Below are 22156 nucleotides of genomic sequence, written 5' to 3' on the forward strand. Positions count from 1 at the left end.
CTCTTTGACTAAATAAATATAAATCTTATATTATCCATTTATATATCGGTGTTGTGACTATATACGCGTGTTAGATATAAGAAAAAAAATAAAAGTCTGAATAATGAAGACATAATTTATTACATTAACAAAATAAATGTTATAAAAAACCCGAGCATTTTTAACCAAATTGATATCAAGTATTTCTACTATTTTTCTAGTTTTTTTTTAGACTTTGATAAATAGCGTCTTTGTACATCAAAATACACGAAAAAAAGGTTAAAAATATCACAATATATTATTTTAAACCTCAAGCAGAAATTACGCACAGATTCCGTTGTTAAGGCTCTTGTTTTTTGCACAAAAACTGCCACGCGTTGGCGCGCCACGGCCCCACGTCACACTTACCAGCGTGTGTCCATGTTAACTTCACTACCGATAAATCTAACCGCATCGAACGTGTAAATATAAACAACTTACACAAAATTCAAGTTCATTCGTGAGTTTATTATCTATCTTAATAAGAACTTGTAAGACACGTTTTAGATCAACGCAACGATGCGCTTTAACCGAGTTGTTCCTTCGTGCATTTTATGATTTTTACACTACATGCAACTGTGAGGTCATCGGACTGACATCGATCTTCGAATACAAGGTCGAGGTCGCGGTTTAGCGAATTATATTTCTGGCATACATTTATTCAAGCAATCTTCTAATTAAAAAAATACATTTTTCATTGACATTTAAACATGTGCTTTCAGCCAAGCGGCAACAGCCGGCTTCTGCGTTTCGGCCCAGCGAATGTTGTTTCTAACAGTCTCGAGCGCGCGCTTCCGAGCGGACTCTCCCGCCCCAGCCTCGGGGTATTTCTTGAAAAATTCTTCCATCTGAAATAAAACAAAACTCATATCTACAAAATCGTCTTGACCTGGAAAACAGGAGGGACAATATTTTTCGGGGCATTTATAGTCATGTTTAAAAAAAATATATGTTTAATATTAAAATAATAAAAGTTACATAACGTCTTGTTAGGGCTAAAGAGTGCACATGATAAAAGAAATTAAAATATTAAGATGAAGAAATTTTCATTACTGATTTAAATCTGCTAGAAACACACAAAAATTTCTATTACATTAATTAAAAAATATTATCACGATCACTGCACTAAGGAGTTATGTCAATTATTTATCTGGAATTCTTAAAAAAGTAATATATCGAGAGATATTGATTTACGCTGGAGCAAATTTGTTCTAAAGTTAAGTTTACTGTTTAGCATTTTAAGAGCACGGGTAAGATCACAGTACACGTTTAATCAGAAAGGTTTTCAATTAAAATCTTTTAATGTCCTTCGTTACTTATTTTATTGACTGTCTGTACCTTATTCTATTGATAAATGATATCCCTGACCTTTAACTTTATAAAATAAGTTAATTAAGTAACATTCAAATTGTCATCGTTGATAAGACCTAATTATCATCTCTTACAAAGACAAACCTTTATATGCCGGAAGCTATTAGGGCCTAGCATTTAATAGTGGATTTCCACAGCCAAACATTTCTTAAATACCTCTCAATTCTTACTTCCATAAAAAAAATATACAACAGTAAGTTTTTGCAGGTATAAGATTTCAAATTTAACGAAAAGACTGGCTTGAAATTAAGAATATATGGTAGCAACAATAAATTTGAGAGCATCTGATATTCAAAGTATAAACTTTCTAAATATCTTGATGGCTCAAGGTCAAGTGTGCGGCACAGTGCCCTCCGATTGGATTTAAACCTTAAGTTATATTCTACGTAACTTTTCGTACATGTTCCGAACCGGCAAGATATTTGATCAGAGAATAAGTAAATAAATAATTTGATAAATAAATAAGAATTGAGTTTTTGATCAGAAAATAACAAACCGTTGCAGAATAAATAGGAACAGTATACCTAAAAAGACAATTTGACACGAATAGTTTGTGTACTGACATGTTTTAAGTAATAGTAACAATGTTATTGCGATTTATGCGCATTTTAAACCATCAATAATTATTCATGAGTCGTTTTACACACATGTTAAATGTTTTAATGAATATTAAAACAACAAATATTATGCACAAAGCAAGAATAGTTCTGTACAAGGTTTAATTTGATTCAGACTTACTAATACAAACCATAGTCTACGTCACACTTTATTATTGAAATATTTACATTTATGTCATAGCTAAAAATACTGTAAATTTTCCAAAAACTAAATCGTACTAATATTACAAATGCGAAAGTTTGAATGTATGGATGTTTTTTAGAATTTGTAGCCTAAACTACTCGACGGATCTCGATGAAATTTGGCACAGATGACATAGTCTGAAAGAACACAAATGCTTACTACGTTTTTTTTTTAATATAAGAGTGTCAGGCGATAGCTAGTTTAGATAAATAGTTTTATACTAACCTCATGTAATTGAATAGTAGTATCGAAAGTGCTAGTGATGGCCGGCAGCAGGCCGCCGAGATATCGACTGTTGAGCGTGAATCTATCGACAAGCTGCGGCCAGCGCGCGCGCACGTCGCCCCACACCAGCGCCGCGCCCACAGGGTTAGAGCTTATGAACTGAACCACGTTCAGGTAATCCTGACTACGGACATTGGATTCGTCCCACGCTAGAGTAAGATATCTAAAACGATAACTTGAACATTGAATACTTATTTCTCATATCGATATTTTTTATACAATAATGTGGTAAACGAGGAAGCGGCTATCTCAATCCACCAAAATGGTGAAGCGACCGATGCCCACAGACATCCGCAATTGCAGGTGCATTGCCTACCCTAAATCGACGGAGGAGGAGACGCACATAAAGAGTATATTTCCTTATGCGCCTCCTCCACTGTCAAATCCACTTTCCCGGCTAATCCTTTCAATATAAGAAATTGGTGGAACGGGAAAGGGACTAAAATAGGGCATCCGGCACCACACTCATCATACGAAACGCGAAATTGCTCCCACTTCAAGCCTGTCTTCTGTGTGGTCGTCGTGCTGGGGGCGAGCCGACCCTACAGTGCGAAGATGTTAAAGCAGGCTCTACCACTGTTAAATATAACTGCTTATAGTTTATGTGATTTGTAATATCTAAAAACATTTGGTTTACATGAGACCATTAAAATTTGTATAACAAATATCATCAAAAAGATTTTTCGGTTTGTTTACATTCTAATATCCCTGTAGAAAAATAACTCTTTAATCGTTTTAACAAATGTTATCAATCAATGTAGGCGCCGCTAAAAAAAACTGCTTAACATCGAACAGTTTATAAAGCGTAAAAATACACTGAAAAAATAAATTCTCGCTTTCTCTAGCACACACACAAGTGCATACAACAGATAAATTATATGAAAAGCAATATAAACCACATGTCTGATAATTTATCTAATTTAAGATTTATTCTATCTCCCCCCTCTCTCTCTCTCTCCCTCCCTCTCTTGGTCTCTTTCTCTCTCTCTCGCTCTCTCTCTTGGTCTCATTCTCTCTCAGTTTGTGTTGTAGTTATTGGTTGTACCTTTGTAACAAGGTGGCGTCGCGCGGCGCTGCCAGCGCATGTCGCAACTTGGCAAGTTCTTGAACATCATCTTCTTTCAAATAAATTTGCCACAATTTATCCCAATCAGACTGTGTAGCTGATCTCATACCTGACAAAAAAAATATTAAATATGCTTTTATGTAACTTTAGTATGAATTAGCTGTTGCTCACGACTCCGCCTGCGTTAAATTAAAAAATAGCCTATATTACTCACTGATAAAGTAGCTTTTTAATGGTGAAAGAATTGTTGAAATCGGCCCAGTAGTTTTTGGGTAATTTTAATACATACAAAAAAAATTCTCTTTACAGTATTAGTATAGATTTAAATGTTAAATACCGTAATAATAAACAAAGTCTCTAAGATCGGGGTCGATGAGGACCGCATCAGATGTCCCGTGGCTGTTCAAACTTCTCAAGAACAGACTTCTGACTCTATCTTCAGCATCAGGTAGACTAAAACCAGTCGCCAAAGACAATATTCTTGTACGTAACAGGCTGAAAAATTAAAAAAAAATTACCATAAACTATAAAATTATCTAAAATATACGTAACAAAGGTTTCGACTAATTAAAAAAAAACTAAATTTAACTAACCCTTCTATAACACTGAAATTACTTTTCGTCCATGACTGCTCACGATATACTGGCTCCACCAAAGATTGAACATATTTCTAAAAAAAATAAACGCTATAAATATAAAAACTAAAAGTACACATATGTTTTAAGTAACTTTACCTGCAAATCATCATATATCTCCGTGTTACGTAGCCGAGAAGATAATTGTGAAAACACAGAGGAAGCGGTATCCCAGGGCACGTAGTCTCTCTCCTCTCTGAGGTAAGTGGTCAGGTTCAAAGCTAAGTCGTAGGGCAACAAGCGAGCCTCCGCCATAGCGAACACATCATTAAGAAGATGGGCCCGATCGGATATAGTCAGCTAAAAGATTTATTTTATGTGACACTTGTAATAAAAAAGATTTTTTTTTTATATTCTAAAATTGCAAACACCTTAATTGTGAAACATCCAATACCCATAGACATCCGCAATTGCAATTGCGTTGCGTTTTTCGATTAAAGTAAGGTTGCATAGAAAGATCGTTCTCCTTCCTATGCATCCCCTCTCCTGCCTAATAGCCCTTTGCCATCATTTCTTATAAGAAAAGGGCGGGAAAGGGAAGAAAACTTACTCGTAGTTAGGCCTTCCTCACGCACACTTGTCACACGCTTCCACTTGACATAAACTATGATATTTCGAGCTAAACCATTGTTAAAACTTGTATAAGAATATGCCTATCCATTACATTTCTTTTGAAAAAAAAAAAGAAAAACAACAAACCCACAGCTAAGGTTAAAAAATGCTACGATTACTCATTATCACAATCACGACATTGTTAGACTGCAGTAATCCTATTTATTACAAATTATAATAAAAAAAAATAATAAAAACCAATACCTGCTCAGATTTATTTTTTAATTCATGAATTAGATTCTCCCACATATCGAGCTGGTAGTTAACTCTGTAGTAACCCATTTGATTGTTATTGATTTTCAGCCACTTTTCTCCATCCTTTAAATGAAGCTTTACTGCAATAAAAAAAAACAGGTTTAAAAACGAACTATTGTGTATCTATTGAAAAACTATACAACTATCTCTAATATTTCTATAAAAAATAAAAGAGAGAGATAGCACTATTTTTATACTTACTTTATGTTGAAAAAACATATTTTTTTAAAAGGCCCAATACTGAAACGACAACTAAACACAACAGCCTCTTAAGTGTAAAAGACACGAAACTACAAATACCATTAAAATTTACTACTGTCAGTTTGTAAGCAGTTTACGAAGCGGAGAGTTGAATATTCGTTTCAAGAATCGGCCGTAAATAAAACCAACAGTTACCGTTATCTTCGTTGTCAGCAAACCAAAGCACTTTCTGGTATTTCCCTTTATTTGTTGTGTATGTAATTGGTATAAACCATCTGTAACTGATAGATTGTATGTCTGAGTAAGAAAACTAATTAAAAGGCAGAGAAAACACCAAATTCAATTTGCCAGCTTTTGTTCACAAGTTTAAAAAAATCTAGTAAAAAATATCCTATGTTACTCAGAAAGTCACTTTATAACTTTTTAATGGCAAAAGTATTTTTGAAATCGATTCAATAGTTTTTTTAATTTAGTTGTTACATACAAATATACAAAAAATCAATTCTTTCTAAATCAAGTAACATTCATTGTAAACATATTGTTCGCTTTTTAACTATTTTGATATATTCTTATCAGTTATTCGTTAATCTGTGTTATTTATATTTGTTTAACAATGTGTTTCCTTATTTTAACGAACTCTTAGTAGATACATTATTTGAATATTAATACAACATGGCCAATGTAAGATTTTTATAATAAATACTATAAAATTAAAGTAGTAAAGAGTACTTACTTAAAGGGAGAATCATTATTTTGTACTGCATCAGGGTCGAGCAAGAATCGTGTCTGCGTCACAACGAACGTGTTGGCTTCTTCACTGGATTTCACATTTAACACTGGATATCCCATTTGCTTTATCCATGTATCCATTATATAACTGAAAATAATACAATTACGCTAAATTAATTATCATCGATTAATCGACGATTATACCAATGTTTAAAATAGGAAAGATTTTTATTTTTGCATGTATTTTTTTTATATCCTAATATGATCAAAAAGGATCAGCGATAAACTCCACACCTTTTTGATCAAATAAGGATAAAAAAAAACATTTGTGTGTTGTGTTGTGTGTGTGATTTCGCTGTGAGGTGAGTCTGTGTGCACTGTGCAGTGTGCTTAAACTTTTTTGCATGTCTTGAAATAACTCAAAAACTACTAGGCAGTTTTAAATAAATCTTTTGTTATCAGTGAGTAGCATAGGCTATCTTTTTTAATTCATATTTTCTAAATATATTACAGTCTAATTTCTGAGCAATCAAAGTCGCAGGTAAAAGCTACTTCATATCAAAAGAACTTACGAAAGATTCAGATTCGGATTATCCATTTTAAAATACGGCTCCAAACACGACAGCAAATCTTGCGTTACAGTGTTGCCATATTTATATTTCTTTAAATAATCAGATATTCCGCGTCGGAAATTTTCCTCGCCTATAAAACCTTCCAACATTCTTAGTATGGATGAACCCTTTTTGAAAAATAAAACAAATTAAAAAGAAATATGTATATATTTTTTTTAATTGGCAGTTTATTGAATTTTATAATAAAATAGCATTACTTTTATTTAGACTGCTTACCTTATTATACGAGATAGCATCGAAAATGGCGGTGATCTGATCAGGAGTCTCCACAGTTTGTAAAATAGGATGACTTGACAGTTTCGCATCTGTCACCAACACGGAGTGCAAAGTTTTTGTCAAAAATTGATCTAACTGAACAAAAAAAAACAATATTAAAATGTTACAATCTTACTAATCTTATAATATAAATGTAAAAGTTTAGATGGATGGATGTTTGTTATAAGTAGCCTAAACGGCTTAACAGATCTCGATGTTATTTGGCACAGATGTACGGGATAGGCTAGGAAAGCTAGTATTAAATAATTCTAATTAGAAATCTAGCATTGATAATAAAAAATATACTTGTTATTTTACCATAGTCCATGAAGGTTCAATAGCATTGAGAGCTTTAACTTGCATGTAAGAGGCAAAACCCTCATTGAGCCAAACCTCATCCCACCACTTCATTGTTACTGAAAATATTAAAGAGAATTTTGCGTCCCATACATTAATATAAAAGAAACCAACTAAAATGACATAAAGTACTTATGTTTGATTATATTTTACTTTGAAATTACTAGCATATTTCAGGAAAATATATGTGTAGACTGTTTCTGTATTTAAATTAATCTGATATGTTTTATACATAAAAAATTGTGGCAATAAATGGAAAATTTTCTAGAATGTTACTAATAATATAAATAGAAAACTTTAGGTGGATAGATAGATAAATGGATATATGGAGGTTTGTTGAAAGTATCTCTGGTATAGAATCAATGAAATTAGGCATAGATAGAGCATAGTCTCAAAAACCACAAAGGCTACTAACAATTTTTTTAAAGCCATTCCTAAAATCTAAAATAAGGCTAATACTATTAATAATAATAAAACATATTATAAAACATACCTAAATTACCAAACCACATGTGCGCTAACTCATGAGCTATTGTGTTCGCAACACTTATCTTGTTCTTGGAGGAAGCCGTCGCCTCGTCCACAAGGAATGATGTTTCTCTATATGTTATCAAACCCCAATGTTCAGTCGCTCCTGATACATAGTCAGGAATAGCTATCATATCTGAAATATTGCAATATGTGATATTACTAATTTTGCACAAGCTTAAGAAAATGGATTATTGTTTATTTTTTCAATCACAAAGCTATCAAAATAATTACAATGTGTTTTTGTAATGACATTTTAAAATGTGAAAACTGAACAGAAAATTACATTTGCAATGTTTTTAACAATGGCTACACTTACCTAACTTTGGTAGTGGGAAAGGTACTTCATAATATTTGATATAAAATTCTGTAGCTCTTGCCCCAATATCTTGTGCAAAATCAATTTTGTGCATTTGATTTCTCTGAGCAAAACTACGCAATTTGAAATTATTACCAATACCACTGGCATCTATCTCTGTTTCTTTAAAATCAAAATCACAAACAACAAAACAAGCCAAGTATGTAGACATTGGGACACTGGTCGCAAAGGTCACAGCTTCTGTATTTTTATCTTCACATTGTGTTTTAGATATTTCCTGAAATAATCCAAATAGTATCAAGACATATGTAATTGAAGATTGGTAAATAATGTTGTTTCCATCTAATACATTTTTTTTGTGAATTTTGATATTTCCTTTTCTAAATTATAATCACACTTACATTCATGTTGGAAAGGGCTACATAAGAGACTGGCTTAACTAAAGTGATATCATATGTTGCTTTGAAGTCAGGCTCATCAAAACAGGGGAATGCTTGTCGAGCATAAGTTGGTTGGAATTTACTCGCCACCATATTACTGAAAAAAGATAAGTTAATTTTTCTTAATACTTCTTTATTTACAGATATGTTCCTTATTAGAATTTCAACAAACTAATTCATATGTGTTATCACATCATACATTCAATGAAGAATTAGCATTCTAACAGTCTCTATAACCGGAAGTTACTGTTTAATGAAAAAGTTATTCACCTCTTATCTTTTAAATGAGATAAATAAAATCCAACAATATTACGAGTCAAATCGCCAGAAAAGTTTATGTGGATATTATAGGTACCAGAACTTAAAACATTATTAAATATAATGACAAGTTGTTCCAAATTCTTCATTTCTATCCATTTCTGTATAGGAAATTCCTCGCCATTTTTATAAACCTTTACAGTTTCTATGTTCAAAAACTTTGTATGCAAACTTATGTGATTGTTTTGATGTTTAGCGATAACGTCGATTTTTACATTCCCTTGGAAAACCCCGTTATCAAGATTGGGGCTAAGAAGGAGCCTGTAATGCCCAGGACGGACTAATGGAGAAAGTCTTTCTGTTAGAGCAGTACTAGGTACGTTTTCCATTATCTTTATTTTGTTATGATTCTGTTTATTATGACAAAATGATAGGCGGTTCAATTTTAAAGTTGACCGTAAAACATGAGATCTTGATATCATCGATGCACATGAATTAAAAAAACATTCACGATTTTTAAACGTATCTTTTTGTATTATTTCTATTTTCATTTATCACTTATCAACCAAAATATTTCACTTGCGTTGTGACGTATGACAATTGTAATAATGACAGCAGTTTGACAGATGGATAGATAAGATAACAGAAAACAGAAATTCTTATCAAATAGTAGCTTTTGTTATTAAATTTTTGTTATTAACCTAAGCAGCATTTTCTATCCCGGATTATTTATTACATTTATTATTACGTTTAAAATGACTAAATAAATTCAAAATTTTAGGGCACAGAACTGACAGTACGGTCCATTTTGAAACCCCAAATCAAGTTTACTTGCAAACAAAATGCAAACTTAAAAAAGACTGACATTTCTTTTTTATTTTATGGCTATTTTAATTTGATGTTGACATAAACAGCACATGCGATATCTTCATTATGTTCTTGTAACTTTCATTTTAAATTCGCCTTAAAATCTTCATATTAAGTGAAAGCCAATCGAAATATTTTAAGAAGAGTAGGTATACGATTTTTTCACGATTTTAGTTAGGAATTTGTATTTTTTATATCTATTTGTCGTTTATACATACCATAAAAGTTAACTTACCCGCCAGTTTTTAGCGAACTTGAATAGAATCCAACAATTTTGTTATCCAGTTTTCCCGAAAATGTAATTGACAGGATTATTTGTCTTTGTTTTGCTTCATTTTCTAAGTTTATTTGCAATATTTCATTATGGGATTCATGTTCGATAGAACTCTCGATAAGTGTATTTACTACGTTTTTTAAATTCACATCATGTATTATCAAATCTTTAGCATGCATAATAATTATGTTGGTCGGTTCTAGAACTTGTAGAAGTATAGAAACATTTCCTTCGAATGTTTTATTATTTATATTCGGGGCCAAATGTAGTTTGTAATTTAACGGTTTTACATTTCTGGGTAGTCTATTGTGATCATTCTGCAAAAAAGAAAAATAAACTTTATTTTTTCAAATATAGAACATTGACAAAGATAATGAGAGACACAGACGCGTGGAGACATCTATTATTGTTTTAACACTCTTACAAATTGTTTCATCACATCCACCAGCTCCCTACAAGTTCCCACCGAGTGGCTCGGAGCCTACCTAGTAAGGGGTGACTAGGCCATAGTCAAACGCTGGCCCATTGCGGGTTGGTTGACTTCACACATATCTTCGAATTTATTCGCCGATATGTGCAGGTTGCATCACAATGTCTTCCTTCACCGTAAGAACGTCGGGTAAATTATGTACATATGAAAATTCGAAAATCACATTGGTACATGGCGGGATTCGAACCCAAGACCTGTAGAAAAGTCAAGTGCTTAAACCACTGAACCACCGACGCTCCGTTACAAATTGTTTAAAGGAAAAATTAATTATCAAATATTTTACTCTAATTTAGTTGGAATAGTTAGTAATATAGTTAATAAAATAGTAATATAATTTATAGTATGTTATAATACTAGTAGCATGGTTAAACATTATCACAGTTCATCAATTACTATAAACTTATCAACATTTTTGAAAACAGAATGTATGCTAACTACCTTAGGACAGACTTACTTCAAGTTTTAAAGAATGTGGTGATAAAATTTTTTTAACATTCCTTAAATGGGCTGATTTAATAATCTGCCCATGTACAGGAGTGTGATTTTTCTTAGATGCAAGTGCTATCGTAGAAACAAAGAGGCAGAACGTCGTTGTTGCCAGTATTGTGATTACTTTGTTATGCCATAGCCACTCTAGAATATTCATCTTCATCTGTAATACAAAACAATTTAGCTTTTAAATACCTTTATTATAAAGTCTAATATGTATCAAACGTTAATGTTGTATTACCAATCTTCACACTAATGGTATCCATTAGTTATTGTACCATAATTATTATCAAAGATACAGATCGGATGTTGCAGAAAACATAAGCAATAGTAACTGTAGCAACGGGAACTTTCACTATTTTTTACGCGATAGGTGGTTTAATGTACTACTTTCTAAATTACTATAACCGGGGGCATGTACATCTAATTAATTATATCATTTTTAATAACGATTTCCGTGTGAGAAACAGCAAAGTTTCAAACAAGGATTAAATTAAGGTACAAAAAATTATCCCATAAAATTCATGTTCAACACTACTTAGTAAGAATACTACAGCATATTTATAAAAAAACTAAACTAAACGATTTCAACTCTCTCGCTTCAAAGAAGAATCTAAAGACACATTTCATATTTAGCCAAATTATTAAGTCATCTTGTAGTTACAATAAAACAAACCTACATACCCAAAGAAAAGAAAGAGTACGGGCGTCGCTAGCCGAGAATCTAGGCTAGGTCGTGTTGCAGGGGGAAATTTGGCATTAGCATGGTCTTATTTGAAGTAGTTTGTATAACCATCTTACATTTACGATTCTCAACCATGCTAATGGCCCCAACTCCCTGCCACCACTGGTGAGACCCACGATACAGTCATATAAGCTTACAAGTTAATGTAATGTAACGTGAATGTAAGACAAGCGTGTGTGTATATTAATTGATATCCGGAAAATTCATTAGGCATGGAATATGTGTCCAGTATAATAAAAATAATAGCCATAAACAATAATGGTACAAAGTACTTCTAATACAAAACGTTTTTTGTTCTACTTTTAAATGGTACGTATGTTTGTCACGTATCACTTCGTAACTGTTGCTACAAGTGAAACTAAATAGTCTATAATATCATTGCAAAATATTTACTATTTCAAGTTAAGTTTATTAGTTTAAAAACTACTAATGAAAATTTATACATGTTTAACTTATATTATCTCACATTACACAAGTTCTTTACTATGTACAAAATTAAAAGAGAACCATACCTAAATATAGTAGTTAATAATAATAATTCATCCTTAAAGAAAAGTCTTTAATCAAAAATACTCGAAAGAATGATAAATCAAAACATGATAAACAAGTAAAACAAGAAGTCTGTATTTGTTGCACTTTTTATTAATGCTTAGATTTGTTTATTAGTCTGAAAGTACAAATAATACAAAATTTTCCTTGTTAAAAAACCATACGTACCTTTAAGCGTTTTCCTTACACATTTATAAAACTCAACTAAAACCACAAATCGCACACAAATGGTAACCAATCAAGTAAAGTAGTCTACAAAAATGTTCTTCATCTACCTTCAACTATTAGATATCAACTGAGGTCTCGGCAAAAAGCAACAGTTGCAGGTTACGACATTACTTCGACGTTTCACTCGCGTACTAGTTTGGACTTCTGCAAGATAATGTAGTGACCATGACGCTTGGAGGAAAAATTCTCCCAGTAACTATCGCATATAAATGTGATATTTCCTCTTAACCGCATATAAATGCATTTTGCAGGTAATATTACTAGATACTTGACCGTATTCAGTATTTTAACTACATAGTAAATAACAAAATAATAAGCATTTTTATTAAATATTGTCAAAATCAATTTTAATAACGGAGGACATGGATCGTATCCTTTTCGCTACCACTTGGGTTCCTGGATTATTTCACTTTTTTCATAAAAATATTTTATTATTTTCGTTTACATAAGACCTTATAAAACTTATTTACTACTATCTACACCTCCTCTTGGTAGTTTCCATATAACATTTAATTCATGGTCACCGTACATTACAATCTGATTACAAGCACTTCAATTGTTATGGCTTGCAATTGAACCAGTGTTTTGATATAGATCTTATCAAAAATTCACAATCATTTACAAATCTTCGAACATGGACCATTTTTTAATTGAATTCTTTGATAGAAGGAAAAATTAAAAAAAAAACGCATTTTTCATTTTATGTCTTCACACTCACAACTAGATGATAAACTCGTTTTCAAAACTCGTTCCCAGACGTTTCATTTTAGCTTTCCAACAAACTTCTTTCGTATGACGTTTTTTTATTGAAATCAAATTTTTCTCACATACATGTTTAGATGGGTGGATGGATGTTTGTATGAGTATTTAGCCTAAACTGCTGGATGGATCTCAATGAAATTTGGCATAGAAGTAGAAGATAGCCTGGAAGAACACATAGACTCACTTTTGTTATTAAATGTGTGAGCCTAGCCTATGTGAAAGCTAGTATTAACATAATTACAATTGTCACTTAATCTAAAATGTTTTCAACAAATTAAAAAAAATGTATTCGAAAACAGTTTTATTTTGATAACAGTTGTTAAATACTAGTGTTGACTCGATTAGGTAGTTAATTTACTAAGCAAATACTGTAAAGTCTATATTCTATATATGTTTATAGTAACTAAATTTTAGTACGAATAGTAATAAATTCAAACATTTCCTAGTATAGTAAAACAGTTTTTTACCTTTTTTTCTAATTTAAATGTTAACCAGCAGATTGATAGTTTATGTATTTTCTTATTTATTTAATTTAAGAATCTTCAATTAAGTAAAATTAATTAATTTAAGTCTTCAATTAAATAAATCTTAAAGGATTTAATTAAATCATTTTACATTAACACACCTTTTTGAAACATTTACTACATTCAGAAAAAATTAGCTTCGCTAAATAAAGGTTGCTTCCGTAATTTAAAAATTAAGCAATAATTAAATAAACACTAAATAATATAGCAATCTTAATTTAGTCTCCTAAAATTTTCTTAGCTTCTGGCTGCTTCTTATCTTAGCACTTAAACACTTCTTAGAAGCAACTAAAATAAGTAACAATTTTAATTTTTTCATCCTATCTAATTTATCTACTTACTAACAATACAACAGTATGTTATACAATTTATTTAAGTGAACAATGTATAATTAACTCGATTTATAAAATTAAATAAATAAAATGAATAACAGTTAAAATGAATAAATAAAATGAAAATAAATCAAAAGTTGAGAGCCATGCGTAATTCAATTCAGAGTATTCAGGATTTGTTACAGTTCTTCTCATAGACAAGACTAAAACATTATTTATATGGAGTATGGAAAATAATAAGGTTGTCAGCTGTAAGCTTATTGCACAATTAAATACTTTGCTTTAACTACACAAGTTAATTTTAAATTAACAAAATAAATAACTATTACTAAAATGACTTTGGGATGGGCAATTTATATCTATTGCGACGAATATTTTTAATTAATGTATGCTCCATATTCGTGCATACTGTTGCCATGGTAACCGTAATGTACGTTTGCTATTTCAGCATCCCTGCCTTTAAAGGAATTGCTATTCTTAAAGGCGTTTAACATTATAAGTCCTAAAGCTAGCTTCCCAACCATGAGACTCTTGAACAGCATGAATTTAAGCATACTTAAAAAGAACGGAACGATTGCTGATTGTATCAAAAAGGGCATGATGAACATTGGCAGCAACTTCTGCAATAACTTTTTCGATTTAACTTTCTTCCCTCGACCTGAAATGGAAAGTATCATATCTGATTAATCACACAGAGTATAACAACCTAATATTCTAACCTAACCTAACACTTATTTAGTATAACTACGCTAATACCTATTAATTAAAACAATCGTAATCAAAATTTAATTATAAAATTCGAAAGCGTAAAAGAATTTCCTCCCACAAGCAATTTTATTCGCGAAATGCTTTATATAACAAAAGAAATGAGATACTTTCTTTGAACCAAACCACACGCAACTTTAATACGTATACGAGTGAGTTTTGTACATTAGAGTAAAAAAAATGATTCAACAATTGCGATACTAAATGTGAAAGTGTTGAGATACAATGTTTATAAATTGCTTCATTTTCTAAAATGGTCATCGCAATTTTTATCATATAATTTTTTGAAAAGGTAACACGATCATATTTTAACAAAGTTTATAAAAGATTAAGCAGATATTTCGATAGTGTGATAATATGTATTCACAGATATTACTTGTTTGGTGTTGCGGTAGGTCATGGTTTTACCGACTGGTAGCCTTTTGCTAAACTGGTAAGGTAATAGTTTTGTATGGGTACAAAAAGGCTACCAATGTTGTTCGTTGGTAATGAAGCTCTAACCTCACTCTATGACGCTAATAAAATATAATATGTCATCGTGTGTCGATTTCTGCTAGTTCAGAGTTTTTCAAACTCATCCGTGTTTTTACTATTTTCTGCTACATTTCTCTTTCAACTTGTAAATCCTCAAATTTCTTCCTTCCTATCGTACGTCAGTGAATCCTGGGGATTTCAATTGGACCACATTAGTACTTACTGATGTTTTATTATATAACTACAAGGTAAAAAATTTTACCATGGTCATTTTATACAAATAATCACGCCTTCACTTTCTACCGATTTCGATCTACTTCGCCGGTCAATTTAAGTGGCGCTCTCATTTCCTTACATTGTAACTGTGATCTACAAAACTTTTGATAACATTATTATTTGCATTTATTTAGTTTCACTACTTTAATAATTAATTAAGAGTTAACGGCATTATTTTGTTGTAATATGGTTTAATAATTTTGAGGTTAATAGTCTGTCAAATAGTATAATTGTTACTAAACGTTACATCTTCGTAATAAAACACCGTAACCAAAGAACAATGTACTATGTAGATTATATCATAGCCATATAAATTATATGATTATCTTACTTGAGTTTGCATTAACAAGTTTTATTGTTTTTATTTAATTTTTTATTGTTCCTTAAACACGTATTAATTTTCCCATTATTTATCTAATATTATGCAACTATGCAAGTCGTATGAATTAATAAGCGATAACTAATAATTCAAAATGCAACTTTCTAAATTTAAATTGAACAGTTTTATGAATATTTTATTTATTAGGTAACAATCTTGTGTCGCCTCGCTTGCATTGGCAAAATTATCTTTTTTAAAGTTAAAATCTATTTTTTCTTTTTTATCTGTTTAATTAGTACATATTTTTTGTAAAGTGAAAGTAATTAGTATTATAAAGTTTATTATAATTCTGAATATTTTAATTTATAATATACTAACTATTGCTCACGACATCGTCCGCTTAAAATAAAAAAAAAATAGTCTGACAGATAAATGACCTTTCTAACGGTGAAAGAATTTTTGAAATCGGCCCAGTAGTTATTTTAATACATACAAAAATACAAATCTGTCCTCTTTATAGCATTTGTTTAGATTGTAATAATTTCCTCGGATACTAACATAAAATGTCGTTCTTTATGAGATCTACTCATGATAACATGGTTTCGTCGTTATTTTAAGATTTTACCATAATCTGTGGTACATTATACAAGTATTGTCGCCACTGTTTCATTGCTTCGATTAAACTCATTTTAATATTAGTTGATAAATCCGCTGTATATGGTCAATCAAGTAAACCATAGTATAATTTATTGTATGTTCCAGTTTTCCGTATGATCTGATTACATGCTTGTCGGGAAAGATCGTCCCGGCATTGCAATGATTTATAACCGACATTGTTCACATTTTTCTGAACTTAAAATGAAATTTGAATTTGTATCAAAAAACAATACTGACATTGATTGCAATATTTGGACTCCAGTGAGAAAATTGTTACCTTAATTACCTACCTAGCCAAAATTCATGACTGTGGGCTTTTGCTAACAAAGTCGCAATTATATTAAGACTAATGAAGTTTTTTTTAGAAACTCCACGCAGACGGTGTCGTGAGGGTTAGCTAGTGATGAAACATAAAAACCAACTGACCTGTTTCGATCTCCGAGTCATCTTGTGTTTGAATTTCCAATGAGACCAGTCTGTCCGTGTCATTCCCTTTGGGCACCGTCACATAAACACCATCGTACACTTGAACCTTTTTCACGTTGACATCCTCATTTTGTGAACTATGTCCCAAGGCCGTAGAGTATGTTAGACATAGAAACAACGTTAAGATGCAAGAATATCGAAGCGCGTGCGACGCGTTCATTTTGCCTGTTACTTCGCAAGTGCGAGCCGGACGCGATCTCCCTACTCCCCACTGCGACTAGTTTACCCCGTTTCTAATCTAGTTCGGTTTTGTTTAAGTAATAGTAACAATAATGTTGTTAATTTTACTTTATGCTTGTACATCGTATTGCTTTTAGTACCGGTGTTATCCAACTTAAATTAGTTAAACCAACGTTCAAAGGATAGACTAGGCTTAGGATACGTCTAGAGATTTTTTTATATAATCGTAACTACTAACTTACGTCCGTTAGTTACGTTAGGTATAAAAAATAGTGTAATTGAATTATGTAAAAGTAACGTTTTAAGAAAATTTATTTATGTTCAGTAGGGTGCATGCATACTTCATAACAATTAAATACAGTCGTAGTTGTTTTCGATGCGATGAAGCTGTCTATGACCTTTAAGTAACGAACAAAAAGGTTCAATATTGTAAAGTATTAAAAACTTAAAGGTCTTTTAAAATTTCTTACGAAATTGTTACATTGATTTACTTAACGAGAGAAATTGACTTTTAAATATACGTAAAATAAAAACTGCTTCTTCGTTTTCGCTTTCGTTTATTAAAAGCGTTTTATGTACTGGATCCAAGTCGTATGTAGATGATCTTATAATTTCGTTCCTTTGCACTTCGGGGTAAGGTCAAGTCATAATGTTTACGATAAATGTGAATAATTATTGGATAAAATGCAACATATGTTATAGTTCAATATATCATTGTCTCTGGAATTCAGTCAACGTAGAAAACACATTTGTACATTTCAACAGTGGAATTCAACTCACTGTACATTCGTTTAGGGTTTAAGCATGCCTTAGGCCATAAATTATGGGGTTTGAGAAAGTCTTAACTGGTTAGAAACCGATGAAAAATCAAGTACAAAGATAACCTATGGATCCAAGACATTATTAACATAGCTTTCTCTTTTATTAACTCATGTTTATAAGGAAAATTAAAAAGCTTAAGATAATGGAAGAAAATGTTATTAGTTGTTTTAAGCCAACAAATAAGTCTTATTAAAAATTTCACAAATTTAAATTGGCCAAGTAAAATTTCTATTATTATAGCGCTACGGTTGGTATTGAAATTGTATTGAACTAGAATCATCACTTGTAACGTGGGCTATTTTACAATGCAGGTAAAAGATTTAGAGCGTGTCACAGACGCCATTGCTATTGTATCTGTTATTCAGTTTATGAACTTGGATATTATCATTCAAAACACAAACTTAGCTATTATGTGAATATTAGCTATTATCTTAAAAACAAGACATAAAAATATAACGACAAATAAAGTTACTACCATTTACATCAGTCAGAAACTTTCAGTTCTTTATAGAAATCGTTACGAGCATTTACGATATCGTGATGTTGATGTTTCATTTTTTTTATCGTTAATCTATGCAAATTACTTCTTGCGTGTACGTCCATTTGTCATGCGTGCGAATATTTAACGTATATCTCTATTCTCCATGTAGAACTCGTTACGATATCCAAGTTCGACGAACGTAGAAAGTGAATCTGACAAGATTAATTTAAGTTAATCGTCGCAAATTAATTTCACAGCGTGGTCATCACCACCCGGGGCGGAGCTAATTATCAAAGAGGAGGAACAAGTTTTAAGTAAGATTACTAAACTTTCTAACTAAATCATATATGTATTTTGATGTGTTTACAAATTTGTAACTCAGCATAATTATGTTGAGCACCAAAAATCCTTTAATTTTTTGATACAATACAGAAAATAGAAGGTCAGATGTTCTTGACTATATTAAGAAAAATAAAACCAATGAAATAATTCAAATATTTTAATCCTTAAGGAGGTAGTTGTATAAATACTCTTAATATCTACTTCCATACCGTCGTCTAACCTTCGCAAAATATTGTTTTGCGAGAGACAGACGAAGATCTTACACGCCACAAATGCAAACTCAATATCTTACAACTAAATCGTATACAAAATATAGCTTCGATATGTTTTTGGAATGTTACATCCCTACAAGATAATTGATAGATTCAATCGCTTATGACAAGTAAATTATTTCCAACTAATGTTTGACTTAATCAGAAATGGTTGCGTCATCGCCAGATCTCGCCCAGGGCGAGAGGAGGGGTCCCGAAGCCGGCCATGGAGCAGGCGCCGGTAACAGTTCAGCTCGCGGGTGCAGGTGCACTAAAGGAGAAGAGGGCGAGGTGGCCGCGAAGAACAATCGAGATGCCGCCTGTTGGGAGAATATTGAAAAATATTTTACACGCCGTTTAAGTTTAAACATCGTTTCTCCTACAATTATCCCACTCAATGCGTGGTTGACACAATTAGTTCAGCTCATAAATCCATATACTGCATTACGCGTCGTAGCTTTTTTTAGTTTTATGAAGGTTAAAATTTCATCTTAGGGTATGGTAACACTTATTTGAGTAGTGTTTTAAAAGATAATATTACCTGACTGATGGCAACGATGAGTAGTATTACGCCAATGGCAAGATTCTTCACGGATATAACAGCGAGTGCGAGCATCAGAGTGGATATAACTCCCAACGTGAACATCACAGGTAGGAAGATGAAGGATAGCCTTTTTAGAGCGGGCCTTCCGAACGTACGGCCGACGTCAACATCTAAAGATAAATACATTTTCACTTTAGAGCATATCTATACTAATAAAAATTAAAATATGTATTTTATTGACCACGTAATGACGTAATGATTAACGAAACAGTTTTTCTTGAAATCCTTTTGTCTTTTTACATTATGAAATGTTATAAACGTGCAACGACTGACTTGTTATGACTGCTTTAAGTAAGTCTTATTGAATGAACCTTTTATCTTAAATTTCTTATGATTTTTTCAGGTTTTTAGGCTAGTTTTATTCTATTCTTGAATTCAGAAAAAATATCTATTTATTCTATATCTAGCAATCTAGCAATTTGTTATAGTTAAACTACAATTACACTAAACAGAATCACCATTCTGAATCCACAAAGTACACGAATTAAATTACTAATTTGCTTATTTAAAGGTACCTTGGCTCAAAAAACTGGTAATTCCCGATGTTGTCACATCTTCACTACATTGCACTACCGTGATAAAGATAGCCACGTAGGCCAGAGACAGGACACCGAACATCCGACACATTGTAACTGAAAATTAAATTTATTTCGAGCACCAAAAAATCGATGAAGACCAGGCAATGTCCTGCCGATAACTGATGTTCATATGATCGAATGGCAGGATATAAAGTGTCCTACAGAAGACAATAGTCGGCGAGACCAAATAAAAACGTCAAAAGAAAGTACAGGACAACGTGATCGTGGTGTAGAAATTCCGACCCCGATATTGACACCGCTTTAGGACTAACGCCGAATCATTAACGGCAACTCCTGATGGACATCGAAACTCTGATAGCAATCTAACATACACCCATACGAATGAAAGGCATTAATTAGGTTTGTAGACCAAATTCATACTAACGTAGATAATTAGCATGTCACTTTACATTTCCAATTTTTATTCTGTTCACGTTCGTGTTAAAATAATGTCCATTTCTGCTTTTTCACTAATTCAATTTTGATAAAGTTCCTAAAATAAAATTATAGTTTTTTCTATAACAAATTAATATGAATACACCGTTCCTGGTGTCTGGCAGTCAAAAAGCAACATTAGAAGATGTGGGTGACAAAAATTAAACAATACATCTTTCTGTAAAAACGATAATGTTATGTTCATATCAAATGCTCTTTTATATTGGTACATGTAAAACTTATTCACAAATTGAAAATTTACCAATAACTAATGCAGTTACGTAGATCGTCTTCAAGTTCAACGGGAATCACTTTTAGAGTAATATGCAGATGAATAGTAAAGAGAGATTATGATTTATATCGTTGTTTAATGTTTCTATGTTAAGCGTATTCCATATGATATACATTTGAATAATTTGCGACGGACTCTATTTCCCTTGAACAGGTAATGAACAACACTCGAATTTGTACTACGAATAATCTACTACGAGATGCTGATAGCAGCGTTTAATTTGTACCACTGTTAAGTATTTCATGTTTGAATTAATGTTTGAACATTAAACAAACCACTAATTTTAAGAAGTAGATATGAAGAGCTTATAAATAAAACAACGGCTCTTGTTATTGTCAAACACAGCATTGGAAAAATATTTATAAAGATTAATCTTTTGAAAATAGATTGTAAAATAACATAGAATAAAATAAAAATCCCTCGTTTTCGACTTAGTGAAATTGAAAAAGATTTCGAGGGGATTATAAAATGGAAAACAAGAAAAGCCTAGTCGTAATGGTTTTCCGAAACTTCATCAATTTTGCGACAACGCTGGAAATATTCTAACTGTACATACCTCTAGTTTCAAAACAGAATACTATATAAAAAGCCAATCACAAAGGAATTGACTCGCAGTAGCTTACGTGTTAAATGAACTGAACATAGATGCACGAAAGTTCTAAAATACCCTAAAACAAAACTAGCCTGATAATAGTTAATCGTTCGTTAATTATACATAGCTTGAAGTAAATATATGGTTTAGATACGGAACGACAAGATTAATTCATCAATAGGATTTGTGACTAGAGTTATCTTGTTACAAATAATTCAGCGTTTCTGATAACTATTTACTGGAGTTTGCCTAATAGTCAAAGTCGCTCGGAATTTTAATTAGTAAGTAATGTGTGTATTTTTCCAGGCTATTTGGACCAATTACCATTTCACCATCCAAACTTTCGCATTTATAATATAAGTAATATTAAGAATAATTAATTGACAAATGTTAAGCTTAAGTATTACTTGTGTTTGTATTCCTAAATTAAAAGAAAGGCGAATTAAATATAATTCTATCAATGTCTTATGCGATTTACGCAGTTATTACTGCTTTAGTAATTGACAACGTAACAATTAAAAATAGAAATTTACATCAAATTTCACGACTCCAATCATACACGTACACGCTCGGGAATAAT

At 31.7% G+C, this 22156-nt stretch overlaps 3 protein-coding genes across 4 annotated transcripts; all 3 read right to left on the minus strand.

The window, feature by feature from the left end:
* Positions 1 to 132: 132 nt before the first annotated feature.
* Positions 133 to 12518, minus strand: LOC106106676 (glutamyl aminopeptidase-like). 2 transcript variants are annotated; one of them, XM_013287297.1, is made up of 18 exons: positions 12345 to 12518; positions 10848 to 11045; positions 9865 to 10220; positions 8466 to 8601; positions 8065 to 8341; positions 7711 to 7881; positions 7179 to 7276; positions 6822 to 6956; positions 6546 to 6712; positions 5978 to 6121; positions 5440 to 5525; positions 4993 to 5123; positions 4276 to 4476; positions 4135 to 4211; positions 3879 to 4036; positions 3521 to 3650; positions 2416 to 2638; positions 133 to 866 (listed from the first exon to the last, which is right to left on the minus strand). In XM_013287297.1, exons 2-18 carry the CDS (start codon positions 11043 to 11045, stop codon positions 723 to 725), a joined length of 2832 nt encoding a protein of 943 aa, XP_013142751.1. In that variant the 5' UTR covers positions 12345 to 12518; the 3' UTR covers positions 133 to 722. The 2 variants fall into 2 exon arrangements, with proteins under 2 accessions (XP_013142751.1, XP_013142752.1); XM_013287298.1 differs by lacking the exons at positions 9865 to 10220; positions 10848 to 11045; positions 12345 to 12518 and adding an exon at positions 8775 to 9365.
* Positions 12519 to 13903: 1385 nt separating this feature from the next.
* Positions 13904 to 17191, minus strand: LOC106106543. Its single transcript, XM_013287141.1, has 2 exons — positions 16940 to 17191; positions 13904 to 14680 (listed from the first exon to the last, which is right to left on the minus strand). Exons 1-2 carry the CDS (start codon positions 17157 to 17159, stop codon positions 14400 to 14402), a joined length of 501 nt encoding a protein of 166 aa, XP_013142595.1. The 5' UTR covers positions 17160 to 17191; the 3' UTR covers positions 13904 to 14399.
* A 1773-nt stretch (positions 17192 to 18964) lies between these two features.
* On the minus strand, positions 18965 to 20611 carry LOC106106580. The gene is made up of 3 exons (XM_013287181.1): positions 20195 to 20611; positions 19617 to 19789; positions 18965 to 19395 (listed from the first exon to the last, which is right to left on the minus strand). The coding sequence occupies exons 1-3, from the start codon at positions 20304 to 20306 to the stop codon at positions 19234 to 19236; spliced, it is 447 nt and encodes a 148-aa protein (XP_013142635.1). The 5' UTR covers positions 20307 to 20611; the 3' UTR covers positions 18965 to 19233.
* Positions 20612 to 22156: the final 1545 nt, after the last annotated feature.

This window comes from Papilio polytes, unplaced genomic scaffold (genome assembly GCF_000836215.1).
Source record: "Papilio polytes unplaced genomic scaffold, Ppol_1.0 DF822178.1, whole genome shotgun sequence".
Classification (NCBI taxonomy): domain Eukaryota; kingdom Metazoa; phylum Arthropoda; class Insecta; order Lepidoptera; family Papilionidae; genus Papilio; species Papilio polytes.

Bases quoted from the DNA above. Each gene is read 5' to 3' on its own strand.
- LOC106106676 (XM_013287297.1), bottom strand. From the start codon at position 11,045: ATGAAGATGAATATTCTAGAGTGGCTATGGCATAACAAAGTAATCACA. The intron at 4,477-4,992 runs GTATTGGTTTTT...TAAATCTTTTAG, and splicing joins TAAAAAATAAATCTGAGCAG to CTGACTATATCCGATCGGGC. The intron at 3,651-3,878 runs GTATTTAACATT...TTTTTTTGTCAG, and splicing joins AGACTTTGTTTATTATTACG to GTATGAGATCAGCTACACAG.
- LOC106106543 (XM_013287141.1), bottom strand. From the start codon at position 17,159: ATGAACGCGTCGCACGCGCTTCGATATTCTTGCATCTTAACGTTGTTT. The intron at 14,681-16,939 runs GTCAGTTGGTTT...TTTCCATTTCAG, and splicing joins TGACTCGGAGATCGAAACAG to GTCGAGGGAAGAAAGTTAAA.
- LOC106106580 (XM_013287181.1), bottom strand. From the start codon at position 20,306: ATGTGTCGGATGTTCGGTGTCCTGTCTCTGGCCTACGTGGCTATCTTT. The intron at 19,790-20,194 runs GTACCTTTAAAT...ATTTATCTTTAG, and splicing joins TACCAGTTTTTTGAGCCAAG to ATGTTGACGTCGGCCGTACG. The intron at 19,396-19,616 runs GTAATATTATCT...TTCTCCCAACAG, and splicing joins TCATCGTTGCCATCAGTCAG to GCGGCATCTCGATTGTTCTT.